This window comes from Lathyrus oleraceus, chromosome 3 (genome assembly GCF_024323335.1).
Source record: "Lathyrus oleraceus cultivar Zhongwan6 chromosome 3, CAAS_Psat_ZW6_1.0, whole genome shotgun sequence".
Classification (NCBI taxonomy): domain Eukaryota; kingdom Viridiplantae; phylum Streptophyta; class Magnoliopsida; order Fabales; family Fabaceae; genus Lathyrus; species Lathyrus oleraceus.
The window spans coordinates 462,246,072-462,258,002 of record NC_066581.1 but is presented as its reverse complement, the minus strand read 5'-3'; the positions used below and the strand labels follow the sequence as shown (position 1 = coordinate 462,258,002).

Here is an 11,931-nt window from a genome sequence, read left to right as displayed (position 1 = left end):
TATGGTAAGCAATTGTGAGTATGACCATGATGGTTATGCTATCTGCAGAGTCAACCCGATGGGTTGTATGATTGTGAAAAGAGACATCCAGCGGTTGATGGATGAGGGTATGATTCAGATTATTCAATCCCGTCATGTAGATGACGATGTGAATGTGATTTTTCCAGTGTTTAAGAATCCCGAGAGAGTGGTAATTCAGTATGACAGCAGTAACAGTAACAGTATTAGTCAAAGATCAGTATCGCCGTTGGTCATATGGTTAGCGGGCCCAGTCTTGTATTCATCCGATAAGGCTGTTCCATATCAGTATAATGCAACTATGTTGAAGGATGGTCAAGAGGTCCCGTTACCTATAACCAGTTCTGTTGTGAGCATTGTTGATGATACTAAAGGGACCCGTAGCAGTTGGTAAGAAGGTGGAAGTACTTGCAGTAGATCCAATTAGCACTTCAAAGCATCAGTCTAGTGAATCCGGCAATTTAAAGACTAATAATGATGACGAGGTACTTAGGCTGATAAAAAAAAATGAGTTCAACATGGTGGAGCAGTTGCTCCAAACCCCCTCGAAGATTTCAGTAATGTCTCTGCTTATGAATTCAGAAGCGCACAGAGAAGCACTGCAAAGAGTTCTAGAACAAGCTTTCGTGGAACATGATGTTACGGTAGATCAGTTTGATCATATTATAGCAAGCATCACTTCCTACAACAATCTCAGCTTCTATGATGAAGAACTCCCTGAGGAGGGTAGGAATCATAACTTGGCTTTGCATATCTCCATGAATTACAAAGATGATGCTTTATCCAATGTATTAGTTGACACCGGGTATTCATTGAACGTGCTGCCGAAGTCAACTCTTTCAAAGTTGTCATATCAAGGAGCGCCCATGAGATATAGTGGTGTAATCGTTAAAGCTTTTGACGGTTCACGCAAGACAGTGATAGGTGAAGTGGACCTTCTGGTGAAGATAGGTCCGAGTGACTTCCAGATTACTTTTCAAGTAATGGATATCCACCCGGCCTATAGTTCTTTGTTGGGAAGGCCATGGATTCATGAGGCGGGAGCTGTTACTTCCATGTTACATCAGAAACTCAAATTTGTCAAAAATGGGAAGCTTGTTATTGTTGGCGGGGAAAAGGCGTTGTTGGTTAGCCACCTATCATCTTTCTCTTACGTTGAAGCTGAAAATGAGGTTAGAACTTCGTTCCAAGCCTTATCTATTATTGTTGAAAAGAGAGTTGGGGCACCTATGTCCTCATTGAAAGATGCAAGGAAGATTGTTGAAGAAGTTAATGTGGATCAGTGGGGGAGCATGGTAGAGGTCTCCGACAACAAGAATAGAACCGATCTGGGTTTTCAGCAAGGTTCATCAATTGCTAGATCATAGGATATGCAACTTAGCTTCTGTAGCGGAGGGTTCATTCATGGAAATGAACAACACTTAGCTGTAGTGCTAGAGGATGACGAAGAAGATGACTGCACCAATTTTGTGATGCATGGAGAGGCTTGCAACAATTGGACTGCTGTTGATATTCTTGTTATAATGCATCAATCTAAGTAATTGCTTTTATGTGTTTCAAAAATCCTTCAACTATGCCTAAGGGGGAAGTGAACATTGTTAGGCATTTCAAATTTGATCATCAATAAAATTAATTTTATTCATCCACATCTATGATGTTTTGTTTTACTTTTTGCTTTATTCTGAAAATGGTAATCACAAAAAACATAAATAAACAATACAATTGTCCATCTGCATAATATTTGGTCACAAATTCACTTCTCTAAAATCAAAATATCAAATCGTTATGCAGGTTGGTTTCTAACCCCATTGATTACAATGATCCTTCTCCTTCTCCAAATTTTGAATTCCCTGTGTTTGAGGTTGAGGAGGAAAGTGATGAAGAAGTAAGTGATGAATTGTCTCATCTTCTTGAGCATGAAGGAAAAGTTATTCAGCCATTCGAAGAGAAGATTGAGTTAGTTAACTTGGGTCCGAGGATGATGTGAAGGAAGTCAAGATTGGGTCTCGACTGTGTCCGAATGTTAAGAAGGGGTTGATTTATCTTCTTAGAGAATATTCAGATGTGTTCGCTTGGTCCTATCAAGACATACCTAGTTTGGATTCTGAGATAGTGGAGCATAGATTACCGTTGAAGCCAGAATGCTCGCCAATCAAGCTGAAGTTTAGAAGAACGCATTTGGATATGGCAGTAAAGATCAAAGAAGAAGTGCAAAAGCATATTGATGTCAGTTTCCTTGTGACCGTTGAGTATCCGCAATGGGTGGCCAACATTGTGCATGTTCCAAAGAAAGATGGAAAAGTCCGCATTTGTGTTGATTATAGAGATTTGAATAAAGCCTTTCTGAAAGATAATTTCCCTCTGCCACACATTGATATGTTGGTAGACAATACTACTAAATTCAAAGTCTTTTCATTTATGGATGGATTTTCCGGATAGAATCAGATCAAGATGGCACCCAAAGATATGGAGAAGACTACATTCATTACACCTTGGGGAACATTCTGCTATAGAGTGATTCCTTTCGGTTTGAAGAATGCTGGTGCAACTTACCAAAGAGCAATGAATACTCTTTTTCATGATATGATGCATAAAGAGATTGAAGTTTATGTCAATGATATGATTGCCAAATCGATTGATGAAGAGGAACATGTTGAGCATTTGTTGAAGTTATTCCAGTATTTGAGGAAGTATAAACTCCGCTTGAATCCCAATAAGTGTACTTTTGGTGTTCGCTCTGGTAAGTTGTTGGGCTTCATTGTCAACGAGAAAGGCATTGAGGTTGATCCTGCCAAGGTCAAAGCAATACAAGAGATGCCTGCACCCAAAATTGAGAAGCAAGTTAGAGGTTTTCTTGGCCGCTTGAATTATATCTTAAGATTCATTTCACACATGACTGCCACATGTGCACCTATATTCAAGCTTCTTCGGAAAGATCAGTATTGTGATTGGACCGAAGACTGCCAGAAAGCGTTTGATAGTATCAAGGAATATCTGCTTGAACCTCCGATTTTATCTCCACCTGTTGAAGGAAGATCGCTGATCATGTATCTGATTCTGCTTGAAGACAGTATGGGTTGTGCTCTAGGTCAGCAAGATGAGACTAGAAAGAAGGAATTTGTAATTTACTACCTCAGTAAGAAGTTCACCGACTGTGAGACTCGGTATTCTATGCTAGAGAAGACTTGTTGCGCATTGGCTTGGGCTGCTAAGCGTCTGCGTCAATACATGTTGAATCATACTACTTGGTTGATATCCAAAATGGATTCAATCAAGTATATTTTTTAGAAGCCTGCTTTAACTGGAAGAATTGCTCATTGGCAGATGTTGTTATTAGAGTATGATATTGAATATCGATCTCAGAAAGCAATCAAAGGTAGTGTCTTGGCTGACCATTTGGCTCACCAACCAATTGAAGATTACTAGTCAGTGCAGTATGATTTTCCTGATGAAGAGATCTTGTACTTGAAAATGAAAGATTGTGGGGAACCATTGCTTGAAGAAGGGCCAAAACCTGCTTCTCGTTGGGGCATGGTATTTGATGGAGTTCTTAATCAATATGGTAATGGCATTGGGGAAGTGATCATTACTCCTGAAGGCACGCATTTTCAATTTACATCTAGATTGACTTTCAAGTGTACAAATAATATGGCAGAATACGAAGCTTGCATTATGGGGCTCGAAGAGGCCATTGATCTCAGAATCAAGCATTTAGATGTCTTTGGAGATTCGGCTTTTGTTATGAATCATATCAAAGGTGAATGGGAGACGAATCAACCCGGTTTGATACCATATAGAGATTATGCGAGGAGGATTTCAAATTTATTTACAAAGGTTGAGTTTCATCATATACCTCGAGATGAAAACCTGATGGAAAATGCTCTTGCAACGTTGGCGTCAATGATTGTAGTGAAGTATTGGAATGAAGTTCCCACTTTGACTGTGATGCGTCTTGATAGACCAGCTCATGTGTTTGTTGTTGAAGAAGTCAAAGATGAAAAGCCATGGTACTATGACATCAAGTGTTTCCTCCAAAGTCAGATTTACCCGCCTGGGGCATCTTTGAAAGATAAGAAGACTTTGAAAAGATTAGCCGGAAACATCTACCTGAATGGTGATGTACTGTATAAGAGAAACTTTGATATGGTTCTGCTCAGATGCGTGGATAGACACGAAGCAGACCTATTGATGACTGAAGTCCATGAAGGTTCCTTTGGTACTCATTCCAATGGACATGCGATGGCAAAGAAGATGTTGTGAGCAGGTTACTATTGGCTGACAATGGAATCTGACTGTTGCAAGTTTGTGAAGAAATGCCACAAGTGTCAAATATATGCGGATAAGATTCATGTTCCTCTGACACTGTTGAACGTTATTTCCTCCCCATGTCCCTTTTTCATGTGGGAAATTGATATTATCGGCATGATTGAGCCCAAAGCGTCGAATTGACATCGTTTCATTTTGGTGGCAATCGGCTACTTCACAAAATGGGTTGAAGCGGCATCGTATGCAAATGTAACCAAGAAAGTTGTTGTGAGGTTTATCAAGAATCAAATCATATGTCGTTACGGTGTGCTAAGTAAGATCATTACTGATAATGGATCGAACTTGAATAATAATATGATGGAAGCTCTTTCCAAGGACTTCAAGATAGCACATCATAATTCTTCTCCCTACAAACCCAGTATGAATGGGGCTGTTGAAGCTGCAAATAAGAACATCAAGAAGATCATTCAGAAGATGGTTGTGACATATAAGGTGAAATTATGTTATCCGATATGAGATGTCGAAGATAATGTCACGACACTAATATCTGAACAACAATTGACATATAAACAGGATAAAATAGAGAAACAATTGAAAAAGCGACACAAGCAATTGTTAACCCAGTTCGGTGCAAACACACCTACGTCTGGGGGCTACCAAGCCAGGAAGGAAATCCACTAAACAAAATTAGTTCAAAGACTCTTAGTAAACAACTTCAAGTTACAGTCTTTTCACCTAATCTCTACCCGTGTGACTTCTATCTAAGAACTCTTATATATGAGACCCTACTCACTCCCCCTCAATCATAGCAGTGATACTAGAACAAATACTACAAAGAAAGAAGACACACTTCAAGGACACATACTTGATCTTGCTTAAAAGCTCCAATGAAGTAAACAAATACACTCGTACTTCAAAGCTTAGAATGGACAAATTACAACTCAAAACTCAGTCCAATTCACACATCAACAAGATGAATGAATGGCTCATAATTCACAAAAGTACATTAGGCTAAAACCCTAATACTCATTCACTTCAACGTTTGTATTTTCTTCTCTCTTTTTTTCACACAGGGTTTACATGGTCTTTAAATAGAAACTTTCTGAATGGGCCTGGGCAACATGTAACCCTAATCCTATTTAACGTGTATTCCCTAGGAACAAATAATTCCTCTTTGAGAAACAAAATGTTTTGGATTTAAATAGAATTACTCCTTGAATAACGCATGCAATCTCCACATAAGCACACAAAGACTTGCATGAAAAGTGCAACAACAAAACACATAACATTCAGACTGAATGTTCTGTATGCACGTGTCTTAACATCGGGTCTGACATCTTGAATAAATCCTGCACAAGCATATTAAACAACCTGCAGGAAGCTGATATCACATGTCAAGACACCACGTGTGACGTCTAGTGATAACACTAAGTTTTACCAAAATTGATGCCAATACATAGAACCAACAAACTCCCCCTTTGGCAAATATTGGCTAAAACATACAATAGATCACACGTTCACAAGAAATCAATCAAAGTATCAGTTCAGCAGCAGAAGTAAACATACACACATTACTAGCAACAATAACAACTAGTAAACACATGGGCGCTTGTACTCAGAACACACCATCTCCCCCATCAGCTAGTCCACAACAAGCAACAACCTACTTCACACAGACATAGAGAATCCTCCCCCTGTACCAAAACAAATACACACCATAAAATTCTCCCCCTTTTTAGCCAAAAGAGACCAAAGAGACAAAATAAATGTCTATTTAGTCATTAACCGAAATATCAAAAGTTAAAGGGTTACAAAACCAAGTACATAACCATCTATAAGCAAGCTGAGAAACAGATCAACAAAGTACTACCAAAAACACGGAAATCCACCAATATAGCAAAAAAAACCATCAAATCAATAGGGACCAAATTCAGAGGAGCTACTCAGTAGAGCATGAGCTTGCAGCTTCATCAGTACCAGAAACACAATTGCCACTTGTCTCATCATTGTTGGCAGACCTCTCACTAGAGGTGTGGGCTTCAGCTTCTTTCGCATGTTCAATATTTTCACCTTCAGCCTGCTTCAAGCTTGCAATCAAGGCTTCCAACGATTGTTTTCTAGTTGTTGCTACCCTTATCCCTTCACCCAACTCTTTGTAAGTCTCCTTAAGCTCAGCAATTGTTCAAACTTTTGAGGCTGGTCTTTTCATGGTAAATGTCATGACAATATCCTCAACATGACTGCCTTCAAATAGTTTATAGTGCACAGACAGAGCAGGGTTTCTTCTACTAGGTAAGTCATTAGAGCATAGAATACCATGGTGTTGATTCAATATAATTCCATAGATCATAGAGGGAAATGCAATTGGCAGCTTAACTGCATTAGTAGATGCATGCTTGATGATTTGTTCAAACATAAATCTACCATAGTCAAATTTCACTTTTGTTCCAACAGCAAAAATAAACCTTCCAAGGGTATTAGCAATGGTGGAGATATGGTTGGTAGGGACCCAGTTGGCAACTCCTATTTTATGTAGGATTGCATACTTAACGGTCAACTTACCAGCAGGAAGGTGCTTTTTAACAGACCAACCTTTCACATGCCTAGTTGTAATCTCTCTACAGACCTCATTGTCTGTCACTTCTAATTCAATTGCACCCTCATTATCTCTGCCTAGAAAATTATTAATAATAGTAGGAGAAAATGTTATGCACTTACCCCTCACATACACCTTGCAGAATTCCTTGTTATTCTTATCCGAAATATCCTCAGGAATGTTAACAATAAATTCCTTAACTAAACCTTCATAGCATTGAGAGAACCCAGCAATAGTCTTCAACAGCCCCGCAGCTTTTATCAGGTCCATGACCTCCTTGACATCAACAACATCTTTTCCAAACTCCCTTTCCACAACTACCCTTCTCTGAATCACAAATTTCCACTTTGCAGCTCTATCCTCAAGATGGAAGGAGATGTTATCTAAATGAACAACAGGGACTTTACTAGGAGACTTCCTAACAGTGGTTTTCTTCACAGGGGAGATGTCAGGGACATCTTTCTCAACATCCTCTTCAGACTCAGAATCATCTCTGACCTTCCTCTTCTTCACTTCAACCTTGCTCCAAGATTTGGAGGGACCAATACCAGCAATCTTCTTAGCTTTTCTAGATGACATAAGTTCAGCCACAGATCTTCCTTTGCGAGTCTTCATGCATTTAGCCACACTTGGCTTTAGGTGATGAAGTAAGCTTTCCTCTTGATCATCATAGCTACCATCCTCTAGATCAATCATAACATTTGCATCATCATGCTTCTCAAAGTGGGAAGCATTGGCAGTTTTAGATGCCACAAATTTTCCTTTTTCAGACACGGTTTTCCCTAGAGAGCACAACCCTTCAGTAGCCAAGTCCTTCTCAGAACTGGAGGAATCTTCATCCTTACCACTATGTTGTTAAACCTCAGCAGAGGGGTACATTTGAGAAAGGGGAGTAGAAACTCCCTTCACAGAGTGTCCTTCATTAAGGATTCTAATGACTAGGTCTCTTATAACACGATTAGTGTGGTGTATATCTTCCTTAGAATTAGGGGCAGGAGTTGAACTAGAAGGAATACTAGAGGAGTTACCTTGATTGGAGCATGCAGAAGCCGAGGCATCAATGGGTTGTTTCAAATCAATGGCCTCACAGGGAATAACCGAGAGAGGAATAACATCCAGAATCTCATCATCGGGAATGCCCATGGGAGGAGCACTAACCTTTTTAGTAGACTTAGTATTTTTAGAAGCAGATATATCTTGATGTTGTGACATTTTGGAGTTTTTCTGGAAAAAGTACAGTTGCCCTAGTAGAGGTTTGTGAAGAAGGATCAGAAAGATAGAAGAGTTGGAGTAGGTAGTGAGGTTATGGGGGTAGCATGTGAAGATGTCATAGATGATATTTCCAAAACAAGGTGATGATTTACCATAATGGGGACGCTTTATTTTAGCCACATAGACACTAATTTGATTACTTTTTCCACTCCATATTAATTGCTACAAGTCTTCATAAATGCTAATCCCTAATTTTCCTCTCAGGACTTCAAACTGATTTGCATCCAAGGCCTTTGTAAAAATATCAGCTAACTGCATCTTAGTAGCAACATGCTCTAAGACTACAGTCTTATCCTCCACAAGTTCTCTAATAAAATGGTGACGTATATCAATATGGTTGGTCCTGCTGTGCTAAATAGGATTCTTTGAGATGTTTATGGCACTCAGGTTGTCACAGTACAATGTCATGACATCTTGTGAGACATTGTATTCAGTCAGCATTTGTTTCATCCACACCAGTTGAGAACAAATACTTCCAGCTGCTATGTATTCAGCTTCAGCATTAGACAGAGAAACACAATTTTTCTTCTTACTAAACCATGATATTAAATTGTTCCCCAAGAAGAAGCATCCTCCTGGTGTGCTTTTCCTATCATCAGTACTTCCAGCCCAATCAACATCATAATATCCAGACAACATAAATTCAGATCCATGAGTGTATAGCATCCCATAGTCACAAGTGCCATTGACATATTTCAGGATCCTTTTCACTTGGTTTATATGGCTCACCTTTGGTTCAACTTGATATCTAGCACATACACATACACCAAAAGCAATGTCAGGTCTGCTTATTGTAAGATATAACAGACTCCTTATCATGCTTCTGTAGAGACTTTGATCCACACTGACATCATTTTCATCTTTAGACACTTTCAGATGAGTAGGAGCAAGTGTCCTCTTGTGGCTTGCATTCTCCATGCCAAACTTCTTAACAATATTCTTGGCATATTTACCTTGAGATAGAAAGATAGAATCTTCCATCTGCTTGACTTGCAGGCCAAGAAAATAGGTTAGTGCTCTAACAAGGCTCATTTTAAATTCAGACTGCATTTGCTCAACAAAATGTTGAACCATTTTACTTGACATCCCACCAAACACAATATCATCCATATAGATATGAGCAACCATGAGCTTTCCTCCTTCATCTTTGACAAATAAAGTCTTATCAATGCATTCCTTTCTGTATCCATTGTCACTGAGAAACACTGTGAGTCTCTCATACCAAGCTCTAGGAGCTTGTTTCAACCCATAAAGAGCTTTCCTCAACTTATACACATGCTTTGGAAGATTTGGGTCTGTGAATCCCTTTGATTGCCCAACATATACTTCCTCATTCAAGTAGCCATTTAAGAAGGCACGTTTCACATCCATTTGGAACAGTTTAAACTTCATAATGCATGCCACTCCTAGCAATAATCTAATGGACTCCAGGCGAGCTACATGAGTAAATGTTTCATCAAAGTCAACTCCTTCAACTTTAGTGTATCCTTGTGCTACCAATCTTGCTTTATTTCTAGTAACCACACCTTTTTTATCATATTTATTCATATAAACCCACTTTGTTCCACTAACATTTATTCCTTCAGGTCTTGGAACCAATTCCCATACTTCATTTCTCTTGAATTGGCCCAACTCTTCCTATATGGCATTGATCCAGAATTCATCAGTTAAAGCTTCTTTAACATCCTTAGGCTCAATCTTGGACACAAAACAAGCATGTGAGATCACTTCCCTTGATTTAGTGGTGACCCCTTTATTTGGGTCTCCTATAATGAGATCTTTAGGATGATCCTTCTGAATTCTGATAGAGGGTCCCTTATTTACTTTATCAGCTTCAGGTTCAGGTTGAGTGGACTCACTCTCACTACTTTTGTCCAGGAGTTCAGCTGGGGCATCATTCATAAATGTTTCAACATCGTCTGTGACATCAGTCTCTTGATCATCAACAACAACATTGATAGATTCCATCATAACTTTTGCTCTGGAATTAAAAACTCTAAAGGCTCTATTGTATGTTAAGTAGCCCAGAAATATTCCTTCATCACTCTTGGGGTCCATTTTCCTTCTTTGTTCATGATCAACCAGGATATAACATTTACTACCAAACACATGGAAGTATTTGACAGTAGGTCTTCTTCCCTTCCAGACTTCATATAAAGTGGTTGAGGTCCCTTTTCTCAAGGTTACTCTGTTGTGAACATAACAGGTCGTGTTCATAGCTTCGTCCCAGAAGTGGAAAGACAACTTCTTAGCATGAATCATAGCTCTAGAAGATTCTTGGAGAGTTCTATTTTTCCTTTCCACCACACCATTTTTCTGAGGGGTAATGGGAGAAGAGAACTCATGACCAATCCCTTCAGATAAACAAAATTCAGCAAATTTACTTTTCTCAAATTCTTTCCCATGATCACTTCTAATTCAGATAACATGACTCTCTCTTTCTCTTTGAAGTCTTTGGCACAGGTCTTTGAACACATCAAACACATCAGATTTTTCCCTTATAAAATTCACCCAGGTGTCGCATTACGCGAAAAACCGGCGGGAAAACAAGAACAACAGAGCCGCCACCGTGCGTTATTTATCCCAAAAGAGGGAAAGGAAACGCTCGAAGTAAACCGGGAAAAGACATGGTCTCGCGACCAAAGAGAATAGGATCGGGAGTCGGTTATGCGAAAGGAAGGTATTAGCACCCCTACACATCCGTCGTACTCGACGGGATCCACGCACAAAAGGAAGGAAAATGGTTGCTAACACTGCTCAAACAAACATCACACTGGCTGAAAAGAGACACAAGAAAACAAATAAGACTGACTCGACAGGATATCGCATCCTGGGCCTACTTAGTCTATCAAACATAGACATCAGAGTCTAAGTAGTTCGGACGGGGGAAAACATGCTCGCTAGGATATCGCATCCTATGCATACGTATCTTCTTGGACTAAGAAGAATCAGAGCATCCGTAGCTCGACTCACGCACGCCAAACACAACAGACACAGGCAAACATGGATTCCATCAGACACCGAACCAAACACACGCACACTGGAAACCAAATGCCAATCGCTGGACTTACATCGGACCCCAAGCACACAACAAGAGGATACGGAATGCCAATCGTTGGGCTTACATCCATCTCCTAACACACACAAAGACAAAACAAAACGGGCGCCTGGAGAGATCAGCTCATCTCCTGCCTACGTACCTCATCTGGTATGAGGATCAGGGCGACGTAGTTCCCCTACGCAGGGACACAGGACTAGCCTAACCAGATAACAGAGGGAGACACAACTAGGGAGACTACGACTCGAGCCTAGATGTTATCATGCAAATCATCCCTAAGTCAAGGTTGCTATCTAACTTGCACAGGGAGCAAGCTATCCTAAACAGCATAGGCAAAGCAAACAGTCACAAATAGCACGCACTATATACACACAAAGCGGGCTCACACAAGGCTAGGCTTTAGTCAAGGGGTCATGTCAACCTCGACAAACAAGCCACTGGAATGGGGTGTGATTTGCTCTTAACCCTAACATTGAGAGTTAGGGTGAAGCAGATGAAATGGTGAGTGAAGATGAGACTTCACAGCTCTTATCCCTGGCCAGGGAGAGCTTCAAGACAATGCAAGTGTGGGTTCAGAAAGTTGAAACCCTTCTACACTTATGACTGACACAATGTACAATGATCTTGGGTTAGTATCTACAATGCATCAACACAGTGGTGTGAGCAAGGCAGATGACACACAGAATAGCAGGGGATGGATTGCACATCCCTGGTATCTGCC

At 40.0% G+C, this 11,931-nt stretch overlaps 1 protein-coding gene across 1 annotated transcript; it reads right to left on the bottom strand.

Moving 5' to 3' along the window:
* Nucleotides 1–6,223: 6,223 nt before the first annotated feature.
* Nucleotides 6,224–8,092, bottom strand: LOC127131665 (uncharacterized). The gene is made up of 5 exons (XM_051060579.1): nucleotides 7,909–8,092; nucleotides 7,429–7,662; nucleotides 7,003–7,263; nucleotides 6,473–6,957; nucleotides 6,224–6,361 (listed from the first exon to the last, which is right to left on the bottom strand). The coding sequence occupies exons 1-5, from the start codon at nucleotides 8,090–8,092 to the stop codon at nucleotides 6,224–6,226; spliced, it is 1,302 nt and encodes a 433-aa protein (XP_050916536.1).
* Nucleotides 8,093–11,931: the final 3,839 nt, after the last annotated feature.

Bases quoted from the DNA above. Each gene is read 5' to 3' on its own strand.
- LOC127131665 (XM_051060579.1), bottom strand. From the start codon at position 8,092: ATGTCACAACATCAAGATATATCTGCTTCTAAAAATACTAAGTCTACT. The intron at 7,264-7,428 runs GTATTGGTCCCT...TTGTTCATTTAG, and splicing joins AAAAGCTAAGAAGATTGCTG to ATAACATCTCCTTCCATCTT. The intron at 6,362-6,472 runs GTTTGAACAATT...AGCTTGAAGCAG, and splicing joins TGAAAAGACCAGCCTCAAAA to GCTGAAGGTGAAAATATTGA.